General features: G+C 32.9%; 1 protein-coding gene across 1 annotated transcript; it reads left to right on the top strand.

Moving 5' to 3' along the window:
• The first annotated feature begins 1,704 nt into the window (after positions 1 to 1,704).
• Positions 1,705 to 25,611, top strand: LOC127719625 (cysteine-rich venom protein-like). Its single transcript, XM_052225846.1, has 14 exons — positions 1,705 to 2,054; positions 7,628 to 7,911; positions 8,334 to 8,504; positions 11,218 to 11,302; positions 13,841 to 14,001; positions 14,577 to 14,671; positions 17,304 to 17,383; positions 18,427 to 18,525; positions 20,325 to 20,438; positions 21,075 to 21,158; positions 21,562 to 21,702; positions 22,106 to 22,207; positions 22,906 to 23,018; positions 25,327 to 25,611. Exons 1-13 carry the CDS (start codon positions 1,970 to 1,972, stop codon positions 23,013 to 23,015), a joined length of 1,611 nt encoding a protein of 536 aa, XP_052081806.1. The 5' UTR covers positions 1,705 to 1,969; the 3' UTR covers positions 23,016 to 23,018; positions 25,327 to 25,611.
• The last annotated feature ends 646 nt before the right edge of the window (positions 25,612 to 26,257 follow it).

Genomic DNA, 26,257 nt, shown 5'->3' on the forward strand with positions numbered 1-26,257 from the left:
TCATACGATTCTCAAATTTTATTGCTCACGAATATATTTCATACATTACTATCAGAGGAGGGACGACATCCTCGGTGCTGTGTGTAAACTTTTCAAGTAAGATTTCCGCTTCCGTTCGGCAATTTTAAATATTGTAAAAGATCGATGTGTTTGCGTTTTTATATCAAATGTACTCTTGCGGGTTAAGGGGAGATGACTATTTCTATCGCTAAAATAATAAAATTTCTTTTTTAAAATTCCCACTGTTTTTTTCTTTTATATTTAGTAAGATGAGATCAGCTACACATACAATATCATCTCCATGTGCACTGTTATACTCACGTGGTTACACAGGACAAAATAATTTGTAATATGAAAACACGTCAATTTAACACAATGCTAAGTTTAAACTGGTTGAAAATTGATAAACTTCCTAATACTTGCTATTCATAAAACTTAATCTATATGTGTAACATTCAACCTATGTCAGCATAGTTTATTATACATTTTTATACCTTAATTTTAAAATGTTGGCAAAGGTTGAATAAACCTTATTTTCAAAGTTATGTAACACTGATAGAATGTTTGACACAAATCAAAATTTGAAATTATAGCGTTACACCTAATCAACTAATTTGTGTGCTAACTTCATCAATATTAAAGTACGTCTTACACGAAGAAGCTCATGAGAACAGTTTGATTGAAGGAATCTTTAACAAAATCGGAATGCATCAGATTTTGCGAAATCATCTTTACTTTGAAAAGCAAAACAAATAAAAAAGTAAAAAAATCAAGAGTAAAAGCGATGAATCAGATTTCGAGCTTAAATATTTTCGCTTTCCGAGTTGCTTGTTTCCCTATGAAAGTAAAGAAGCAACAGCATAAAAAGCAGAAATTGCCGAATTTGGATTTCATAATTATACAAGCAAAGACAGATAAAAACTAATATATAGAAAGAAGACGATTCAATTTAAAAACTAAGAAGAACGCCAAAACCAAAACCTGTGAAAGCCAGGGATGTAAAACGAATACCTGGACACGTTAGGAGCTGTATGATCAAAAGGGACATACAAAGAAGTGACAAATTCAGTCCAGGTCAACTGTGCATGAAGGAGTTGGAACCTTAGTTTCTTCATTAATCAAGGAGGGATTAGAAAAATATGTTTTATATCATGTCAGTACGGCAGCACTGACTACTGCGTTGATGATACCTTAAGGGACTAACATTATTGGTATGGACACATTGATAATAAATGAATAATTACTCTTTATAACTATTTCATGCGTCCGAAGCGTTTTCCTGAATTACTTTTTATTTATCAGGAACGCTCCAACTTAAAAAGCTGAATACTTTCTTTTATCTATTTTTTTATGAAATAAATTCATTTCATTGTTAATTCATAACATTGAAGCAAACATAAAAAACATATGATACATTAATGTATAGAACAAATGTTATTTTATGATTTATTTGTTTTTTATTATTAATTCTTATTTGTTTATTTAATAAGATTTCCGAATTACTGTACATCAATGTGAAACAAGACCAGATCAACAGTTTATGGCAAGCAAATGGTAAAAAAATCGATGTTTTTATGTCATTTTTCTACAATACAACGCCTTCAAGCATGTCCTAATAATTAATAACAGTGTCAAACAATTATTATCCTGTTCGATACTCCTCTATGTTATACACAACCCTTGTCAATCAAATGTCTCATTTCACTTAGTATTGGGCGAGAGGAGTTTTGAGGAAAAGGCGGTGGTACTTTCTCATTAGATATTACCAAAAATGGATATTTAAATACAAAAGTCAGGATAAAATACATGTTTGGAATTTCACTTCAAAAAGACTAACAGGTATCTGGAAAATTGACGAACTAAGAAATCAAAATGTTTGGGAACTAGGACTTTGAGGTGTGAAAATTTCTACGAATTTTCATAGAAAATTTGAAAGTAGACTTTAGACAGTTTGACTAAGATATCAATCATGAAACTTTTGAATATACTGTATGTGCTGACTCTCTGTTTGGTCGGATCTGCAACTGCACAGAAATCCTCCAGTTGGATGACCGGTAAGATTTTCTGTTTTGTTTACTATGCAATATACTGTACCTCATAAAAGAAGAATATTTGTCATCCGAACTGTGCATTAAATCTTGTCAGTTATCATTTATTGCCAAATATAACTGTCCTTTGTTATTTTGAGATAGTTTTTTTATTATCCGGTTTGAATCAACAAAATCAGAAAGTAAGTGGTTCCCTGTCTTTGATGAGCTTAGAGTAAATAGAAATATTAAATTAGTTCTGTGTCATGCATTTATAACAGCATATTGGATAATTTAAGTAAGTATCATGCGTATTATCCTTGTACTGAGGTATGGATTTGGGGGCAGACCCCTTAAACTGATAAAGAAAAATATAGAAATATGGAATAAAGAAGTACTTTAGTATGGGACGGAACATAATTTATTTTTAGTAGAATTGTAATTAATTTTGAATTAGCTTTCAGTTACTGTGAGTATTCTTATATCGGTGATTTGGGTCTATTATTTTTATGTTTGTTGTTTTTTCACCTCCGTACCAATATATTAAGTTGAACCGTTTGCAACTGATTTTTACTGTTTGGTCTTACTTTGCGCTGTTACACCACTGTGTTAGGGGAAGGGTTTATGTGCCGGTCCCAAGTCAGGAACCTATAATTCAGTGGTTGTCATTGGTTTATGTCCGTCATATTCGTTTTTTCGTAAATTGAAACGTTGTGAATTAGGCAGTTGGCTTTCTCATTTGAATTTCGTTGCATTTTACATGTCGGCGCCTTTCATAACTGACTATACGGTACGGGTTTTCACAATGTGGAAGGCCGTACGGTGACCTATAATGGCTTACTTCCACATCATTTGAACTTTTGTGGATAGTTGCCTCATTGGAAATCATACCACATCTTCTTTTGTTTTGTATAAAGCAAATAAATTGATTAGAAATAAATAGTAAGTAAAAACGTCAGAATTTTAAAAACGAAATTCCGAAAATTTGTTCGTGTAGATAATAAAAGTAGGCACCTCTAAAACAAAGTAGCAAATCCGCATCCATATTCTATTTTCTTCTGTGTATAAAGTAGTTACCCTGTACACGCTGTCCTTGCCAAAGAAACAGAATGCGAAACAAGTTAACTTCAGAATGTCAGAAGAAAAATGCCGAAAGAATAGGACTCTTTATGAAAAAAAAATACTTCAGTTTGTAGTTAATTTCGTCGAAGTTATAATCTTAGAATTTTCAATCATTCCAAATGTTTTACTCTTAAATATTTGATGATGGTGTTACAAGAAGAGATAGGAAGCAAAATCTACAAATCGGTTGGTAATACAAAAGGAACTTGTGTTTCATGTTTACACATACAAATAAAAAGAAGATGTGGTATGCTTGTCAATGAGAAATTATCTACCTGAGACCAAGGACGATGATGTAAACACGTATAGTGCACTGTATACGGCCTTCAACAATAACTAAAATTCATACCGTATAGAAGGCTGTAAAAGAGCCCAGCATAACAAAATGATAATTCCAAAGAGAAAACCAAAGAGATTAATGATAAAAGCTAAAACCTATAAACAAATAAGGTAGACAGCAACCAAAGACAACAATGAATTACAGGCTACTGATTCTGGAGAGGCACATGACAAATGTGGCGGGGTTAAAAATTTTGTTTGTCAACTGTTTTCTATCCTGTTACTGTAACCATAGTAACAGGTATCCTGTTACTGTAACCATAGTAACAGGATAGACATAACAGGATAGACAAATTTCTTCATTTATGAATGCTGTTGTGAAATAACTACTCCCTTTGATGCAGTGATAATGTCTTTCTGTTGTGATTTTGGTTTCCAACACTATAATGGTTTACTTTTATAAATTATGCTTGGATGGAGAGTTGTCTCATTGGCACTCATACCACATCTTCTTATATCTACGTAATTGCACTTTTTACAAGTATAATATTGTTGTAATTACTGAATTTGTTGGTAACAGCATAGACATTATAAAAGGGTACCACTAATTTTTTTTACACTAAATGTCTTGATTTTTTTTCTTCTCTACACTGATATGCAAGAAACGTGCTGTGTTAAATTTTTAGGATGTTTTGTACTTTTGAAATCACCACTGAATAGTTCCATATTCACAGGGAGAAACAATTTAACGGTTGATCTAGTATCGGAAACAGGATAGACATGTTTTCATGTACGCCGATTGAATTTAGTTTGTGGAAAAAATGTTACATAGAATAATGAAGAAGCTGTGATTTTTCGTTAGAGTAATCATTAACTTTCTAAAATAGTTCATTTTGCAGATATCAAGGCAATCAGAAAATAGAAAAAAAATCATTTCAAATGTTTACCCTGACACTGTACGCACATAAATCACGTAAAAATCTAAATAGTATTTATTATTGATGTTCCATTCAGAAATCCTACAACCTGTCTTTTAAACACTTACAACTGCATTTTCCATTAAAAATTAAAAAAAATAGCATAGGTTTACTGAAAATTCGACATTTTTTTGAAAATTACAGTGATAACAATTAACTGAAAGATAGGTCAAAGCCATTCCAACTAATACATTGTCCATGTTTTCCACTACTAAAATATCAATCAGTACACATCCAATGGCTTCAGTGTAAATAGTAAAGACGTCATAAACATGCAGTTTGAGCCATAACCTTGTATATTTTTCCAGATTTTTAAAATTAAAGTTAACATAGAAAATCCCATTCCAATTATTAGACAGTCATTATTGAGACTGTTTTGGGTTGTTGTTAAGCTGGTTCTCGACTGACTACTACACTTTGAGCGTAGCGTACATACAAGCGGATTCCAGTTTGGGTTGCAGTGTCATTGACGTTGATCCCAGACCTAATTTTATACATTTCTATAACAATACAAACATTAGGCATATAATTATTATGTCCTTTTACAGTTCAACGTTCATACGTTTAACTTGCTAGTCCCTATAATATGCATATAGACATATTTTATGATATGTCGTCACATTTTATGTTTTTGTAAGTATATGATTAACATAACGATGATGTGTCCAGTTTGCCATAAGACTACAGATCATCTATTGGTAATTACTGTGGTTTTTAGGATGGGTTTTGATGATAAAAGGAAAGACACAAAAAGTGTGTATTATTAAGCAACTATTTTATTTCACAAAATTTGTCATTTGTCATTTGACATTTTGATTGTTTATATTATAAAGAAAAGTGAAAGTATTGAGATTTCAACTTCGTCATTTCATCAATGGGCACGTTGTTTTAGTGGAACAGTTCTTTAACATATCGAAGTAATGTTCAAATTTCATAGCTAGGAGATAATAATTAGTTAAAGACCTGATTACAAAAACAACATAACAATTGGCATAAATTCCTCTTTAAAATATAAAATCATTTTATAAGAGTATTTAAAAGAGAGGCGAAAGATATGAAATGGATATTTAAACTCTTGAGTCGAAACAAATTGGCAATTCCATGGAGAAAAACAACGAAAAGACAAACAACAGTACACAAAACACATCATAGAAAACTAAAGACCCCCCTCCTCCAAAGAAAATTTGAGTAAGCAAAAACGCATCAAAGATACCAGGCTTATAATATTGTACGCCAGACGCGCGTTTCGCATACAAACGACTCACCAGTGACGCTCGAATCAAATAGGTCAAAAGACCAAGTGATACACGCTAAAGTACTAAATTATACTGACACACGCTGTTTCATAATCCTAACATTAAGTGATAAACACTTCCTTCCTTAATTCTTTCATAGCATTCGTCAAATAAATGTCACTTCAAGTGACTATTGAAATCATTGTTAAAATTCCAAGTCAAACATTGTACTTTACGATTTGGTAGGTCACATTAGTCATATAATAAAGTCATCCTACAAGAGAAAAAATGAGGGTGTATTAATTGTGGATTTGTCAGGCTCATAATTACCATTTTAATCATTTTTAAGTCTGAGTGTTCCTGCTGAAGGTAAATCTAGTAACGGACTCGGCAGTTTTATGAAGTATAACTTTCATTTTACACTTTTCCTTCCAATTATTGGATTCATTTCCCCAAAATAACTCGAGAATTGAATATTTTCATTTACATAACTATCGAATGCTTCATGTCACTCGCCTTTATATAAGTACAATATAACCTATGATTGTTCTGTGCAGGTTATGCTTTCCCTTCCGGAGTACCTGACATATTTATAGGTTTTATGGCAGTTAAGTTGTCAAGGATTTACTTCATATTCGGATATGGAACTCTGTATACGCATGCCTGTACTCGTAGCTCCATGTCAACGCGCCTTATATTAATCATATTTTCCATGGTGAATAAAAAATCGGTCATATGCTCGAATATTTGAAGTTAAAAAATTTTGTTCTATTTCTTATGCTGAATTGGGGCGCCAATTAGCTGACATTAGTTAGGATTGAATATTGCAGTTTCTCTCTTTTTTTTTCTTTCTTAGCAATAATTATTGTCAATGGTGTTTAATAAGAATACGTAGCACTGTTCCTGAATAAATAAGTGTTATATTGTAGACGAATGAACTGCTTGAGATGACGTTATTGACCTTCAATAATTAACTGAAGGACAAATGATCCTCGACATATCAGATAGTAGGAACATTATATCGTGACCATCTGTTCCGAATGTATAATTTCCAAGTAACGATGCTCATTTCACTTGACATCATTTCTTTGCAAATACATAGATCGAAAGATAAGCATCATATATTGGCATCTAAGCATCGATAAATCAACAAAATGAAGCCGTTTTCTAATTTCAAAGCGTATATTAAAACCAAATCAATTATGTCAATCATTAAACAAGGTGTTAATTGCAATTTTTTGCAAAAAATGAAACGTTTTGTAAATAATATAACATGATCCTTAGTCTTTATAGTAATTCAAGTTTACTGAAAAATTACCATTTTTGATTACTTTACCGGTTTAATGACATAACAACGTGCAATAAAAAATGTGTGAATGTCAAATCGCCAAATCCATCGACTTATTAGCTTTATTGAATTTAAAGTGTTAACAAATGAATTGCGCTAAAAATATTAACTGAAGGTGATTTTTGACGTGCCATCATTGCATATTGTCATTGCATATGTCGCTGGCTGTATGATTCTAGATTTGTGCAGAATAAATGCAATAATCATGTGTTAGAAAAAAAAAGTATAAAACGAAAAACAAAGGGAAACGAAGAAAAAATTCAAATATTCCAAAATGTTGACGAAAAAGTAGACTTTAAGGAGTTTATTTAACTATGAGTATCAAATTCCAATGGTCAAGTGTAGGGTATTTTTTCTAGAGATAACATTTAGCAAAATACATCTTTTTAAGATGTATTGTTTCCACTGTAAATTATTTCACTATTTCAGGATTATATTTTGGTTTCTATAATGGCAGCATAATGTCGCTTCTCTGATGATTTAATCAAAGTTCGAATTCTAAAAGATGGTTCAAACCTGCAGTTCAGATATTGTTTGCCTTAAAGTATCTATCCCAAAACCATAATTTATATTCGATATAAACTGGAACCATGTGCATTTATTATGTTTTTGTCTAACTTATATAAATTGCATTTACAGGTTTTAATAGTCTTTGGAATTTAATTTCCGACACAACACGACGATCTATTGATGGTGTTACAAAAACTTCTGGTATTGATCTATTCGGAAAGAATGGTTTGCTTACAAAGACCATCATGAAGCCAACCCCACCGGCTTTATATGATATGCCATCGCAAGATTATCCACCCACAGAACCAAACTATGTTGACTTTGGACATGGGCCTACTCTTTCACCTGATATGCTGATACAACGGGAGCCTCAAAAGATGATACTAGCTACAAAGAGAGGACACACATCACAGGTACATTTATAATATCTTACAATGATGAAAAAAGGACATCTAAAAAAAATCAGATTTTATTATCCGCCAGGAGGATAAAATATTTCTGAGAAGAAGAAAAATCAAGCCATTTATTGACACATACACACTTGACCTTAAAGCACTAGTCTTGTCTCGGTTTTAACATTTGATTAAAGAAAAAACTTATGTCTGTGTGTAGATTTGTACCAGCTAACTTTGAAATAACGGAGGTTTATCGCTTATCCTCCTAAAAATTACAATAAAGATCTTTACAACGCCTGGCTCTGCCTTTATTGTGTATATGTTTGTCCAATATTTTCTTTTTCAACATCAATAAATATAATCTTATTATATGCAAGTCACTGATATTTTCAATCAGGGATTCCTTATCTTAACCGCTTATGTAGTATTCTGAATTTCAGTTTACATGTTCGAAGGAATATGCTGCCCTTCCCGGTCACACTATGTGTATGAATGATAATCCAAATGTAGCAGAAAGTGGAATCTCTGAGTTGGACAAAGTACTTGTTTTGAGACATCATAATAGATTACGTGGTCAAGTTCAGCCTCCAGCTACCGACCTTGTAAAATTAGTGAGTTTATCTACTATATATATATATATATATATATATATGTAAAAATATTTGAATAAGCTCTCGCCGCGATATAGCCTTTTTGCGCTAAGGCGGCGTAAAGCAAGCACCGATCAATCAATCAATCAATCAATCAATCAATCAATCAACTATATATAGGTTAAAGTGCACACCTGATAACGTAAAAAAAGGTTATGCTACCATTTGATAGGTGGCGCTGCTGGTGAACTGTAAGTCCCCGAAAGTGCGACGATCTAGCTTTCATATCATTAAAATTGACTATATAGAACAATCTAGGTTTTCCCTTTGGCCTTTTCATGTTCTTATAATTTCTTATGTTTTATGTATTTTTTTCACACACTTTTAGTCTAGAGCGCTTATCTGAAGAAAGTTATTTAAAAGATTGTGACATGCGCTCTGAAATCGATATAACAACGTTTATATTTACAGTAGGTGTTCAATTCATACAAATGCTGATCTTTTATTGATTGAAAGACGAATTGTTTAATTCTGTCATACGATACCAATTTGTATGAAGACAACTTAACTGTATGAAAACAATATAACGTTATAGAATTATTAGCTCTGCCTATACCTAATAAATCAGCATTATTTCTACACATTGTTCGTGTACTTCGTGCAAACTGTTAGCAAATTTTATCAATTTAAAAAAAAATTGACATTATATATATTGTAAACATGGTGTCATCCTGGTTTGCCCACTTTTAATTACATGCATATGTAAACATAGGGGGATTTGTTGTTTTAACAATTATAGTTTATTTCTGAATTATAGTCATATTTTTTACCTTTTATTTTACCTGTAAAATTTTATTTTCATTGAAATAAATCTGTAAAAATAAATCATTATCCGTCGATATACATTTTAAATCATTATTGACATTTTTTTTTATAATATTTTACGAGCTATCGACTTCATAATGCTAATTTTTGCTCTATTTCACGTAGATTGATTCTGCTTTCATCTCAGTAGCCAAATTCGAAGTTTTGTATTTAAATTGTCAGTTCCAGATTTAAAAATGTTACTGACATGTTGTTTTTCATTTGGAAGATATGTAAAAATTTAAATTGAATGCCGTGTTTTTGAAAATTTATGCGAAATGTAAGCAAGTGACGAAAATATTTTAGTATTTTATCCATCTACCACCTAACAAACTAAAGAATTATATGTTTTAAAATGTATTGTTTCCTTCTCTGTACCCTTTTCAATTAGTTTCAGAGAATAAAGTATTGAAGCACTTCATGCAAAATGTGAAGGTCACTTGCTTTCATTTCGTATAAAAACAGCATTCAATTTTATGATATTGAAAGATATCGTTACCGCCTGAAAAGAGGACAATAATTTATGTCTGTATAGATAAAAGATCTAAAATGAGGATCGTTGTGTACGTATTATTCAGGATACATACGGTAGTTAAAGCACGAATTGTGTACGTATTATTCAAGATACATACGGTAGTTAAAGTACGAATTGTTAAACTATGAATTTGAAGACATGTCAAAACAAAAAAATTTAGAATAAAAAGTGAGAAATGGCATGCTTTTTATTCATAAATCTTTATCATTGTATTGTACTTTAAAACAGGATGCTATTGATGTTACGTCGTCAATTTCAGAAACAGGTGTCATGTACAAGTAGAACATATCGAAAGTAATAAATAAAGTCATAAATTGAAAAAAGAAACACAAAATACGTCACATTTTTATTGCATGTCTATTTTTCTGTTTATTTAATACGAAATTGTATTATTTTTATGAGAAAATTTATAATCTACATAAATTTCGTACAAGGAAACCTAATTTACTTGTGTCGAAAACTTTTTTTATTATCCAAAGAACTTATCCTCAAAATGAACAATATGAATAACTTTAATGAACTTTAGATAAAATATATATGATACCAATCTGACATTTGTGAAGATTGAGAAAGATGTATATAAATTCTGACAAAGGTCTCTTCATTTTTATTGGAGCAAGTTTTTAAGAATTTCATTAAACTAATTCAAGTGGTGACAGAAAGTTTTGCGATCAATGATATAGAATAATGGTTTTGTTTTGGAAGACGTACTTTAAAAGCTGAGAAGATAGACGAAGTAAATTAAAGAGCAAACTATTATTTCAATTTAGGTTTGCGAATACTCTTTGTTCTAGTAAAATAACAATTGAGTACATTTAAACGTTACAGCAAAATGTTGATTAAAATTTATGATGAGTCAAGTTATTCCGTCTGACTTTAAAGTTTGTTCTTATTTGTGCTGTTACTCAATTTTCTTACAATTTAGGTTAGGGAAGGGTTGAGCGCACGCTAACAGGTTTAACCCCGCCATGTCCTGCATGTGCCTATCCCACGTCAGAAGCCTTTAATCCAGTTGTTGTTGTCTTTCATACTTTGGTATTTGCCTTCGTTCATTGTTTTGAACATGTTTTGAACAAACATCTGGCCGTTTGTTTTTTTTTGTTTGATTTGTTTTACATTTGATTTGATTATTTTTGAGCCCTTTACATGTATAGCTTACTATACGGTGTGGGTTTTGCTAATTGTTATAGGCGGTACATTGACATAGATATATATAATTGCTTACGTCATTTGGTCTCTGCTGAATAGTTAACGCATTAGCAATCATACCACATCTTCTTATTTATAGATATATTTCAGCGGCTTTTTATGACTATCACATTTTTCTATCTGTAGAAATGGGACGATAGACTAGCAGTCGTAGCACAAAAATGGGCAAACCAGTGTGAAGCAGGACATGACAAAGAAAGAAATATTCCTTGTAGGTGTACTTTTAATTCTGTCTATTGTAGTAACAAAGGCTATTTGTAGGAGCATTTATATGTATACACGTCTAGATATGTGACAACTTTACGACAGACCTTCTCCATCGGATAAGCTGTGGTTATACAGGGCTTACACCATAATTTACATATACTTCGTCTCAAATTTAGCTCAACAGTGTTTGTTCTTCCCTCAGCAGAATTCGAACCCCTACATCTGAAACATCGCAACACCTCCTGCAATATGTCCAGCGTCCAACTTCACTCGACCAACTAGTCCATATAATATAGCTTTCGTTAATCGAGTAATGCCTTCCCTCGTTGTATATATCTAGAGTTGTAACACAGTATTTGATGTATAGTGGCAAGTAGATGTTATACCTGCAGATCAGCTGTTTTTGTCTGTCGTAAAGGATGATAATTTTACTGACCATGCAGTCACATCAAATATAAATATGTGACAACTTTATGTAAAAATAACCTTCTTAACTTATAATTCCATAGCGTTGCACTAACAACTATGTCCAGATAAAGAATTTCAACAACACTTGCAGAACTAGTTCAACTGCGTAGATACCCATATTGGTGAGGCAATGACGCAGGATATATACAATTATGTGTTTTGATGGCCACTACATTCAACATTGGGATAAGACAACACACAACGTTGGTATTACTGTTTGTTGGCTTTACGCTAGTCCTCTTTTTTCAGTGTTAAATAAACAGGTTACAGCATACATATGAGATGTCACTATCATACCAGTATACATTCAATGAACCTTCCCCTGAAATACCTGTTATCATTTGTTAAAGGACTACACGTGGTGACTACATATATTTGATATAGGGTGTCCTAAAAAATATGGGGTTAGTTACCATATGGGGTTAGTAAGGAGTAACTTCCCTTTCAAAACAAAAAAAGAAATCTGAAAGGTTTCAACAGACGAAGAAATTGATAATGAACGATTTAAATAAATCCATAAAACAAATTTAAAGCTAACAAGTTGTTATTGTTGGCATTTGTATTTTGAATAGACAAATGAAAGTAGGTTCTTAATACTAAGTATTGAAGACTTAATCACTTTGCTAGGCCGCTAGTCTAAATACCACATGTGAAGATAGTCGGTAAGATAAATCCGTTACACGGTGTGCTATAGACCTAGTACGATATATATGGGATCAGTAAATTCCATATGGGCATTGGAGCTTCGCTCTCACCCCATATGGAATTTACTGACCCCATACATATCGTATTAGGTCACTGACACACCATGGAACTAATAATATGGATTCAAAGGAAATCTCATTATGATTGTACCCCAACCCCTTTTTATACGACAAAATTCAAATAAAAACGGTAGAAATACATAATTCTATTAGGTTTTGGTTTTCAAATGTTATGGCCTCGAGCATCACTGAAAGAGACATATTATCAAATCAATGTTTTTAAAAAAAAAATACTTTGGTATATTATCTTCGATCGTAACTGATGTCTGCATATTGAAGAACATAAAGACAAACGAGAAGATACATTTGATAAAGTAGTTCTCATTTCCACTGTGTGGGAAGATAATCCGACGGAATTGACTAGGTTGTTTATCAGTGTCTTTTTAAAAAGCTATGGCGGCAAAATCACATTTAGTATTCACCGATTCAATGCTTTCTTCGATAAAAATTGTAAGTGAAGACATTTTAGACGCACTTCAATTTGTCGGTTAAAGACAATTGCTGATTTATCTCAAACATCGATACGCATTAGAATAATTTCAAAAAAAAAATGTTTCAGACCAAGGCTGATATCTTTATATTGCGCAAACTTTGAAATTACCATGGATGTAAAGGCATTTTGAAGATTAAATTACACGAATAGAGATTTCGAGTAATTATTCAAATGATAAGAAAAATGAAAGACGTACTTATTTCTTTCAAATGGAATGCTGTAAGGAAAACAAGATATTACAAAAACTAATAAACGTTTATATGTCTATTGATGGAACTGAAGTCAACTTAGTCTAGAAGATTGTAAATTCAGTAACTTCACCTTGTACAGTTCTTGAAATGAAGAGAAAACTCGATCCGTGTTATGACATCGCTTATTGTCGTAATAGACTAGTACCAATGCGAATAAAAAAGTTTATTCAGGGGGGAATTTGTGAATAGTGAATAAAATTTTTTTCTAACCGCTACGTTTTTTAAAAATAAGATAAGAAGGTGTGATATGATTGCCAATGAGATAACTACCCACCAAAGTCCGTTAAGGCCGTAGATTTAAGCAACCGTACGGCCTCTATGTTTGTTTGTTACCCAATGCATTTGTTTTCTTTTTTTTTCCATATTTTTTTTCTTAACTATATGTCCACGAAAAACCGCCACCATATGTGCACAAGTGGAAACAAATACATCAAAAATTAAAACGCGAGAAACGATAAGAATTTTTTGGCGTACGACTCAAAATTGCATTCAATATTCATTTTTTTATCATTTCTAAAAAAAAAACTGACAAAAATATATGTTCAAACGTTAATATTGTCTTTCAGCAATAGGAATGACTATTGGGCAGAATGTGGCCGGTGGTTATCGTTCGTGGAAGAAAGCAGTGCAGATGTGGTATGACGAGATTACGATGTGGAAGTACGGGATCGAACCAGATTCTTATCTCGGTCACAAAGGATGGAAGAAAATTGGACATTTCACACAGGTATGTGAGTTTTGCAATAGATAAAATACGACAAGACTTCATTATTTTAGTTTAAGTATATCAGAAGGAAGATTGTTAATATTGTTTGGTGCGCTAGTTATATCACCGATTTTGTACTTACATGAGCAACACGACGGGTGCCACATGTGGAGCAGGATCTGCTTACCCCTCTGGAGCACGTGATATCACCTCCGATTTTTGGTTGGGTTCGTGTTGCTCAGTCTTTGGTTTTCTAAGTTGTTTTGTGTATTGTTGTTTGTCTCTTTGTCTTTTTCCTTTTTAGTCATGGCGTTGTTAGTTTTTTTTCGACTTATGAGTTTGAATGTCCCTTTGGTATCCTTCGCCTCTCTTTTTCTGTACGGACGGGGTTTTTATGATGCATTTTGAATACAAAGTCAACAGAGAAAGAAGTTAGTGCATGTATTCAAATGGATGAGACCAGTTGTAGACTACTACAAAACAAAACAATTTGCTTCACTTCATTTAAAATAATGTTCTACAATATATCACATAATTGGCGTCGATTTCCTCTTGTCTTTATGAGCTACATGTAGAAGATTATTATTCAATTTCAGATGGTACAGAATGGTACATACTTAGTTGGTTGTGGATATGCAGTGTGTAAGAATTCTATGTACAAGCGTTACTACGTCTGTGACTACGCTGCAGGGTGAGGACATTTATTTTTTAACATTAACTTGATTGGTATTGCTTCCTTAACGTACACATTTAGAATTCAACGCTCAAATTACATCTGACTTTACTTATTTGTAAAGACTTTCGGTCTTCACGGGCCTGACTGGCCTGGGTAATCATACTTTTATTTCCAAACTACACGTTAAAAGTAGCTCTCACAAGGCACAAGTACTTGCTCACATCACATTACATTTGATATGTAAAGTAATTAAGGACTAAATGTAATTAAATTATCCAAATTGTTCACTTGAATATATTTCTGCAGACATAACAGTGCAACTTACCTGGTTTGATTTTATGCAACACATAACGTTTTGTAGTCTTATGATAAATTAAAAACAACATAAATATTTAAAGTTTACACACTTTTTAACACCTTTCTCAATAAATTAGAACAACAAATTCATAGCTAACTGCTCTGATAAAGTTTAATCAGTTTTAATGCCTTATTTACATCAAAATTTAATATCAAAATGTACCCTGGAAGCTTTATACTGGTTTAAAAACTTTTTTCTTTGCACGGTACTAGTATCTGTATTTGATCATGCAGCAATGTACTAGTATCTGTATTTGATCATGCAGCAATGTACTAGTATCTGTATTTGATCATGCAGCAATGTACTAGTATCTGTATTTGATCATGCAGCAATGTACTAGTATCTGTATTTGATCATGCAGCAATGTACTCATTTGATGATTAGTAGTTCATGGATATGCATACTGTTATACATGCAATGACAAAATAGTAACGTAATACATTACATATAACTGTAAAGTTCCAGTTTTCATTTGTTTACCGTAAACTGCTAACACGTTTAAGGTCCTCGACAAACACTGCTGTTCTTAAAGTCCTTCGAGTAGGAGATACGGGTACATAAATCTCGATATGTAGTCAGACAATAATATGTAACGCCTAATTTCTGACAATTTCGGGTCGTATATAGAATATGCCAAGTTTTCTGTATATCCCATTATTTGCAGATGACGAAATGATTATCCCAAATCTGGATCTTATGGCTAAATTGGTCGGCATTGGTCAGTTTCTCATATTCTTCCTGTATCAGTCACTTGGATAAAAAAAGTGAAATAATTACCAACGAACAGTTATCACCTTTAGATAAACTCAACTCACTTAATATAATTTTATATTTGATATGCTTTGAATGTGTGTCCTAAACAATTTCACATAAATAATGGGTTGAGGTAGTAGTGATCGCAGTTGTTGAGGTAGTAGTGATCGCAATTGTTGAGGTAGTAGTGATCGCAGTTGTTGAGGTAGTAGTGATCGCAATTGTTGAGGTAGTAGTGATCGCAATTGTTGAGGTAGTAGTGATCGCAATTGTTGAGGTAGTAGTGATCGCAGTTGTTGAGGTAGTAGTGATCGCAGTTGTTGAGGTAGTAGTGATCGCAGTTGTTGAGGTAGTAGTGATCGCAATTGTTGAGGTAGTAGTGATCGCAGTTGTTGAGGTAGTAGTGATCGCAGTTGTTGAGGTAGTAGTGATCGCAATTGTTGAGGTAGTAGTGATCGCAATTGTTGAGGTAGTAGTGATCGCAATTGTTTTATTGTCTTTCTGTAATGCAAAAAAATAATAAAATAAAACAAATTAAAGTCACATGTTTGGCAACACGCAAGAAACGTCTTTTTGTATTTTTTGTTTTTAGTTATTTAAATTCAAACGAAAACGAACATTTAGAACCTTGTTAACGGTGGGGAAACGATACCAAATTATTATTTTGGTCCATTAAGTGTTTTGTTTAACCATTTATGCAAGAACAACACCAACAAAAAATAAAAACAAAAAAGGAAACTGGATTTTTGTATTACATCAGGCAAATTAAAGAAATGTCTTGTTAAATAATTTATATTCTAACATTGTTTCTCCTTCAATGATCACATGATTGGTTCCAGATAAAGGGAGGATTCCTCGCTCACAAATATGTTTAACCCCACCACATTCTGTATATGTGCCTGTCCAAGTCAGGACCATGTACTTCAATACACATAATCTCTATTTGTCCGCCATTTATACTGGAAAATATAAAGGTTTCCGACAAATTTTGACGTCACAATAGAAAATGTCTGACGCCACAAACGAAAAGTGGTTGTTGTATGAAGTCAATAGTTCAAGTGTCACAGATTCCCAAATAGCGATAAGGTCTATGGTTGTCGTTGGTTGCTGTATGTCATATTTCTTTCGTTTATTGTTTTGTCATACATCAGGTGATTGGTTTTCTCGCTTGAAGTGTTCACATTTTGTCATGTCGTTGCCTTTTAAAGCTGACTATACGATATGGGGTTTGGTCATTGTTGAAGGCGGTACAATGCTTTATAGTTGCTTACTTTCACGTCACTCAGACTCTGGTAAATAGTTGTCTAGTTGGAAATCATACCACATCACCTTATTTTATATCAAGATCATCAAATCCCCATTGGGTTCAAATTTGTTTAGTTTTAACTTATTGCAGGCGATAGTGTAATGGATTGTACTGGAATCTTGTCCTGACAATATAAATAATTCACATCATTGTACATTTTGTGTCTGTAAACACTTAAGGTGTATGGTAACTGTAATTTCTTAATGCTTATTTGTCAATTGTGTTTTTAGACAGTCTAACTTGGCAATTCCATACACAAGTGGTCCTCGATGTTCCAAATGTCCCCATTCTTGTTCGAATGGACAGTGCGGTAAGTGTAATGTACATGCGTGTAATAATTGTAAAACTCAATTATTCGTTCTCCAACCCACCAAAACCAAGCAGATGAAAAGATACATATTGTTGGTGCTGTTTGACAAATTCGGTAAAAATCAAGGGAGATAATTATTTCATTTCATTTTTACATCGCGATGACCTTGGGGTCATTCAGATGTATTGCTATCGCCCAGATTTCCATTATGTAAATTAGTTTTGGGTTTGTAACCGATCTATAAACATGATAAATATGCGCACATAAACGAATGCAAAATAACATTCCTTATCGTTTGATATAAATACATCTCTTCAATGAATACTGATAAAAATATTTTTGTTTACAACATAAATTAATAATATGAAAATGTTTTGTAGTTCGATATATATATATAAGTAAAAAATCATTGATAATATCAATGCAGACGTACCGAAAAATTGTGTTAAAGCATGCGGAAGAATATCTCAGAGAACTTTTTGCGAGGACCGGTAACTCTGTAATTGTTTTTGCGGGAAAATATGAATGCCTACTCGTATCCAATCTTAGAAAAATCGAATTTTTACAGAAAAGTGTCCACCATGTATACTGATTTGTATCACTACAATATAATAGTTATTATGGTGAAGTTGAATTTCCTGTCATTTATTCATCATCCACGCACGAACTTGTCTCAGAAAAAAATATATCTCTGTACATTAACCTCAGTTTCAGGTAAAGAGATATGTTGTTTTTTTCTGAGACAAGTGCTTTTGACCATCCTCAAGAACTTGTGGTCATCCGATGTTCAGTACTTCAGTACTTTGATTTATAAATTATAAGTCAATATGAGTGATGTCAAATTGTAATTCATATGAAACTGAATTTTTAATTTAGGTGAACTACTAGTATATAGCGCCTATTTCAGGAAGGACTAAAGTAAGACCGATTTATATGATCGTAGTATACCGAGATACACAACTATTAGAAAAACAAACCGGTTCTGCATCTATGTCAACACGTGATGGTATAATTCAATATTGATTTTTGTATTTAATATTTAGACTGCAAAGGGATAGTGTGTTATAATGGCGGGAAACTAGACCCAGATAGTTGCCAGTGTCAATGTACCAAAGTATACAAAGGAAGAACGTGCGAGGAATGTAAGTAATGAAACATGTATATTTAGGACAACGGTGTTCTTTTTGGTTTATGAACTTCGGAAAAAATAGACTTTATATTAGATGTAATGCATTTGTACTGGAAAAAACTTCGAGAGTAAGCCATTTAACAGAGTTAACATGTCTTTAGTTAGGTAAGACCTTGTAGTCTTCTCCCAGATTGTTATGGAGACCACAATTCTTTTGAAATGATTATTTCAGTTTTGATACCTCGTAACCTACTTGGAGTAACAATTTTGTTAAGGCAAAAATTAACAGAACATTCAATATGTAGATTCTGCAAAGTGGGTCATGCGGGTGGAGGGCGGAAAATTTGGACAGCACCTTAGCAAAAGAGAGTTTGTTGGATAGAAGCAGATATTTTGCCGTCCAAATGTCATCTACTGATTCCATTAAAAGTTGTCCGAAGTCTTATTTTACGTATTGGGAGCGTGACACTCTTCCCATAGGACAGACCTATGCATTCCTTAAACGTCCCCATTCATACCGGACATGCCGCCGCGTATTTCTACAAGCTATGAGTGTCGATGATACGTCTCATTATACAATATGTCAATCTCTTAATCGCCCCGAATGGACAAAGTTGTGAATTGATTTAAAAGAAACATTGTATTTATAACAGGTTTGCAATCAACACAAAAAAACATTAAGATATCCCATAAGACAAAAAGTATTCTTCGGCTTTCAACTAAACTTGCCCGCAATTAAAGATCGATTTGGTTGAGCAGGATATGCTTACCCTTCCGGAGCACTTAATATTATCCTAATATTTCGATAGGGTTCGTGTTGCTGAGTCTTTAGTTTTTAATGTAGTGATTTGTGAACTTGTTTGTCTTAGTAGGTATTTTGTCATTGCGTTGTCAGTTTCTCTCGAGTTATGAGTTTTGAATGCCCCTTTGTATCGTCCACCTCTTTTTTGTTAAATAGGTATATTGTATATATTATATGCGTAACGATCGGTTCCTTTATAACCTTACATGAGCAACACGACGGGTGCCTCATGTGGAGCAGGATCTGCTTACCCTTCCGGAGCACCTGAGATCACCTCCAGTTTGGAGGGGTTCGTGTTGCTCAGTCTTTAGTTTTCTAAGTTGTGTTTTGTGTACTGTTGTTTGTCTGCTTGTCTTTTTCTTTTTTAGCCATGGCGTTGTCGGTTTATTTTCGACTTATGAGTTTGAACGTCCCTTTGGTATCCTTTTATACTTGTGTCAAAGTCCTTTACCCATAGATTGTAAAGAATAAAACTGAATCGCCTACACATTTACCATCGTTTTATTGCTTTTTGTGCAAATCTGTTTACTAGAAATTAACATTATGTCTCATATTACCTAGTGAGGGACAAACAGTGGAAATATTGTTTATAAAATACCACAATTTTTTAACCGATCTCTGTATTATTTGATGTATTACTTTTAATTTAATTACATGTACTGTTATGTTGTTGTTTATTTTTATGTTTATTACATTACGTTATATGTTTTATATTGATTAATATGACAATAAATTATTGACTGTTGTGGTTAAAGAAAGACTGGCTTTAGAAGTAGCAAAATTAAAATTCACAATTGTTTAGCTTTATAACTTTTCTATTACTTAGTACGAAAGCTATATTGTTATTGTGTCATTTATCAATCTCTGTTGGATAATTGTCTCATTGACAAACATATCACATCGTCTTACTCTATATGGTTCCGTTTCTATTACCTACTAGAGATTTTTAAAGGGGAATTTGAAAATAATAACCAGATAATGAATAGCGTTTTTTTTATCATTTGTTACAGTGAATTGCCCAGCAGAGGACGCCTTTGTTTGTGGCAGAGATTGGCCTCAGTCATACTGTGAAAGATTCTACAATGTCCCAGATGAATGCCCTTACATGTGTGGAAGATGCAAAGGTCGGTATTACCACGGTTTATATATGATGGAGGTATACATTAAATAGTTTCAGAAAAAAGTATAAAATTCAATGTGCAGGAATATATGTTTTTGTAATAAATCCTTTCAAGCATGCAATAAGCCAAAAGCGTTGAAAAAATCATGTCCTACATGAATTTTGTTAGCACCAATTCATAAGAAATTTGCAGTTGTTATACCTTATACACTGAACTTGCTTAATTTTCCAGCTAGGTCACTTAATTTCTTCAATGAGATAAATAAGGGTTTATATCGCTTAATCCTGATATAACTGTTTAACACTAATGTGATTAAATAGTTAAGATTTCAGAATAAAATCTATATCTACTTTTCAATGTTCCGGGAAGCATTTTCAAAACTGTTGAACTGGGAGTGATCGTTGACTACCTGCTTAAATTTTAATGTACATTAACGTTACTCAAATGATCAGTTGCATGATTGCTTGTTGTGTTTCTTTTTAGTTAATAAGGTCATACATAGAAATACAGTTGTTTTATTAAAAACAAAAGTGTTCAATAATCATTTACCTCCTCTAATTGGTCAGTTCAAAATTTTCATTCAGTTATTTGATTATTAGTATGAACTATATTTATTTACCTCCTGTAATTTCCTTTTAGGAGGGTCAACAAGTGCACTCAAACCACCAACGACTTACACCTCAGCTTTCGGATGTACTTTCAAAGGACGAAGGGCGAGTCACAGTAAGAATATAATTATTGTACTCAATCTATTAGATTACATTACATTCACTGTATTCTGTCTTTCTTGACAGAGATGTCATTGAAACGTGGAAAACTGTTTTTCTATAATTAAAAAAAAACGTAAAAAAAAATATACGATTTTATAGATTAAAATGTTATATATAACTTGTTAAGTGGAAAGATATTTTATTACATTAACAATCAAATGAATTAATCTTATTTGCAAACTATTGTTTGGTTTAAAACAAAACCTTTTTTTGAAACATAAATTGTTTTCCGTGATGATTTTCATAGATATGCACTATGATCGACACCAATTTTATGATAAGCAATAAAAAATGATTAAGTTTTGTAAAATATAAATTTGTGAGGTTGTTTGTTCATTTCGGTTTATTTTATTTAGCGGAATGCTCAAAATATGGCGACCACGGTCAAGACATCCAAAACTGTGCGACGCAAGGGGGTAATGTAGGATGCAGTGATTGTGCTACCTACTATAATGTCAAACGTGACATGTGTCCAGTAATGTGTGGATTATGTGATGGTATGTATAAGAATGCAACCTTTCAAAGTGATATTGATTGTAGTTTTTTTTTGTAATATTTTGTACAATGGCAGAAATAAACTCCATGCTAGTCGATTAAACAGGTTCGAAAGAGCCACTACATAGTAAAGTGATAGTTTATAAGCACACCAGTGCAATGCCAAGTTTTATAGATAAATGAAATTAGAAAAATACAACAAGTTGTGCAAAGAATTATTGATAATAATAATGAAAAAGTACATTGAGGAATGTATTAAACATTATTCGCTGATAATTAAGACATGAACACACGAGATGGTCTTTAAAATGGTTCCTCAAACAAGAACAAATACATAAAAATGTTATTGATTATAATGTGTCTAATATATCTTTCTTCGAAGTCCATATGTTCATATTCGTTTAGCTCCATGTGGTGGAAAGATGTGTCAAAATGGCGGGAGTCTGAATACAGCCACATGCACATGTACATGTGTGCCTCCCTACAGTGGATCTACATGCGCAAAAGGTAATGCAGTAGATGTTTCTGCTACACTAATAGCACACATTGTGACTCATTTAGCGTTATATGCGATGATGCCAGAAACGCGGAAAGGGTGACAGTATCGGACTTTAACAAATGATATCTATCAATGGTCTTCTATGCAAAGAAACAAATAATATTACGATGACTTCAGTAAAACTTAAATTTAAATAGTTTACTTTCTTCCACTTAATAATATGTCTAGAAATGTACAAATAGTGTACTCGAATAGAGTTAATCCTAAAAGTCTTTGTGCCTTACACTAATGATGACAGATGAAACAAACCACATCATTGAAACCAGGCTTATAATTTTTTACGTCAGACGCATGTTTTGTCTACATAAGACCCAACAGTGGCATTCGAATAAAAAAAGATGGAAGGCCATATCAAGCACAAAGTTTAAGAGCATCCGAAGACAAACATTTCGAAAAGTTGCGCCAAATACGGCTACGTCCTCCTATGTCTGTGGGTAGATACACCTTAGTATTTCGAATAATTCAAAAAGAATCGTCGACAGGTATGTAACACATTACAACAGAGACCCATTTAATCCATTTAAAGCAAGAATAAACACATTGAGTGTATTGAAGATAAGTTATTTTTGCTAATCCGTGAGTTTATGCAAAAATAAAAGCTTAAACAAACACGCAAAAAAACTGTTTTTAAATTTTCTAATTCCAGCAAAATGTCCTGCCCAGGATGCAGTCCATTGCAAATGGTGGCCGAAATCTCATTGTCGTACTTACTACAATGTTCCCCAGGAATGCCCAAGAATGTGTGGTATATGCTAGAAGGTATGATAGAAACATGTCACAACAACAAACATGTTTAACAATAAAGAATTCCACTTATAGAAAGAAATGTATTCTAGTACGCTAAAATTATTATTTTCATGAATAAAATATACGTAGCCGTTAAACACAATAAAATCAGAAAAGACATATCTATAGGCTGCTACTTACGGTCGTCACAACAGACACATATATAAAACCAGAAAAGACAAATTTTTAGGCTGCTACTTACGGTCTTCACAACAGACACATATATAAAACCAGAATAGATATATCTATAGGCTGCTACTTACGGTCTTCACAACAGACACATATATAAAACCAGAAAAGACATATCTATAGGCTGCTACTTACGGTCTTCACAACAGACACATATATAAAACCAAAAAGGACATATCTATAGGCTGCTACTTACGGTCTTCACAACAGGCACATATAAAAAAACCAGAAAAGACATATCTATAGGCTGCTACTTACGGTCTCCACAACAGACACATATATAAAACCCGAAAAGTTAAGGTCTTCACAACAGACACATATATAAAACCAGAAAAGACATATCTATAGGCTGCTACTTACGGTCTCCACAACAGACACATATATAAAACCAGAAAAGTTAAGGTCTTCACAACAGACACATATATAAAACCAGAAAGGACATATCTATAGGCTGCTACTTACGGTCTTCACAACAGACACATATATAAAACCAGAAAAGACTAATCTTTAGGCTGCTACTTACGGTCTTCACAACAGACACATATATAAAACCAGAAAAGACAAATCTTTAGGCTGCTACTTACGGTCTTCACAACAGACACATATATATAACCAGAAAAGATATATCTATAGGCTGCTACTTACGGTCTTCACAACAGACACATATATAAAACCAGAAAAGACATATCTATAGGCTGCTACTTACGGTCGTCACAACAGACACATATATAAAACCAGAAAAGACATATCTATAGGCTGCTACTTACGGTCTTCACAAAAGACACATATATAAAACCAGAAAAGATATATCTATAGGCTGCTACTAACGGTCTTCACAACAGACACATATATTTACCATAAGTCAAGGAATAAATCGAACAATGAGTAGAAAATTTTAGAAAGAGTTTTTAAATGAATTTTTGCAAACACATAAAAACCAACTGACAGGGTCACTTATGATGATATGGATTTCCACATTTACATGTGTCCATTAATATATTGTTTGTGAAAAATATCTTTGATAGCTAAGATACTTTTAGTTCTACTCCTAATTGGAGAGTTGGTTAGGAAAAACTTGAATCGTATAAGACTATACCAACTGCATGTATTACCTAAAATGTATAACAGACGATGTTAAAAGCCTTTATTGAAACTGATTAAATAATTACATATAAATAATAATTTCTTTGCATATTTTTATATCACTTTCACAATTCTTTACAACAATCAATCAAGACATTGGACATGTAAGACAAATATAACAACAAAACAACAATGACTACCATAGTAACATACAACACAGAGCCTAACGAATGCGCAATAGATTAAAAGTATATACATGTAATTAGCAGCTTTTTAGTTGAGGAAAACATTTGAAACGTATACTTAAAGGAAGTATAAAACATTTAAACCAAATGTCAAAGATATAAGAAAAACAAATCCGGAAACATTTGGAAAAGTGTCTATTCAAAACGTTGCTGGGAAGTATATGCAATCAGACACAATTTGTTTCATTTTTCAACACTCAAATTAAAAGAAAAACAAACTAAAAAGTCCATTACACATGACGGACAATACCATTATGATATTTCTTTCCATATTCAAAAATTACAATTTATATTAATTTCCGTTTTCATTATTCAATTTGGCATTCGCCAGTTCGATTCTGACATTAGAAATATTCATTCTGTTAGAAATCATAATTTTCATTTTCCTTCATCGAATTTACAAGGAACTAGAATTTACACGTTTAAAACTGGTTTAACATCACAAAGCAGGATACATTATAAGAGGAAAAATGCCTTGCTTGAGGAAATTTGGTTAGGAGAAATTAAAGTATTCATATACAAACAAGAGGATGTGGTATGAGTGCCAACGAGACAACTCGCCATCATATGTCGCTTTTAAGATTTCTCGAAGACAGTCGCAGATACTATACGTCTAGTAAATATAATTTTCGTTATATACAATAAACATGTACATTAAGATATTCAATGATTAACTCTGTCTCTGAAATTATAACGGGTCATCAACTGTTTTGGAAAAATAAGGAAATTCTACGATTTTATCTAAGGAATGTCTAACTTTGCAGGTGTAAGTAAACAGCAGAAACAGTGAAGTACTTCTGAAATGATTGTATTTCTCATTAGTTGGTGGTCAGGTCTACAGACAAAAAATACACAACAACCATGTCATGAAGATTTTTCAAATGTCTGTTGTATTCCACGAATACATAGACATATTTTATAGTTATATTTAGGTGACCTTAAGTGTTGACTTGTGATTTAATATGTGCTGAAAATGTAAATCATTGTAATCTGTACACTTAAATGGAAATCTGTTGTTCATTTATACAAATAAAGGATAAAAATGGAAATGTTTTTATTGGAATTAATATATTGGGGTCTGTGAACTATTTGAATGATAAGGAGAGGCAAATGTTTGGCAAGGTGGGATGTATAGATGCTCAATCCCAGCTCTCCCCATCAGACTAGGAACATCACATGAGACGCCTCGTGTATGAAGTGTCAGGCGTTCTGCACGTTAAATCCTTTTCACGAATGTGACCTACCGAATTAGACTATTTACCGGATTTGTAATAACATAAGCAACACGACGGGTGCCACATGTGGAGCAGGATCTGCTTACCCTTCCGGAGCACCTGAGATCACCCCCAGTTTTTGGTGGGGTTCGTGTTGTTTAGTAGCTGAAGGACGCCTCCGGGTGCGGGAATTTCTCGCTGCATTGAAGACCTGTTGGTGACCTTCTGCTGTTGTCTGTTCTATGGTCGGGTTGTTGTCTCTTTGACACATTCCCCATTTCCATTCTCAATTTTATTTAGTGTTCTGTGTTGTGTCATCTGTACTATTATTTGTCTGTTTGTCTTTTTATTTTTGGCCATGGCGTTGACAGTTTGTTTTCGATCTATGAGTTTGACTGTCCCTCTGGTATCTTTCGTCCCTCTTTTAAAGGATCTTTACTACAACTATTTGTGAGAGAAAATATCTGCTCCTATTATTTAT

The sequence above is a fragment of the Mytilus californianus genome, unplaced genomic scaffold (assembly GCF_021869535.1).
Source record: "Mytilus californianus isolate M0D057914Y unplaced genomic scaffold, xbMytCali1.0.p SCAF_11, whole genome shotgun sequence".
Taxonomy (NCBI): Eukaryota; Metazoa; Mollusca; class Bivalvia; order Mytilida; family Mytilidae; genus Mytilus; species Mytilus californianus.

What these genes read in the sequence shown, in the direction of transcription:
- LOC127719625 (XM_052225846.1), top strand. Translation starts at nt 1,970, where the DNA reads ATGAAACTTTTGAATATACTGTATGTGCTGACTCTCTGTTTGGTCGGA. An exon ending in AGAGAGGACACACATCACAG is followed by an intron (nt 7,912 to 8,333) that starts GTACATTTATAA and finishes TCTGAATTTCAG; the next exon opens with TTTACATGTTCGAAGGAATA. An exon ending in CATGTGTGGAAGATGCAAAG is followed by an intron (nt 20,439 to 21,074) that starts GTCGGTATTACC and finishes ATTTCCTTTTAG; the next exon opens with GAGGGTCAACAAGTGCACTC.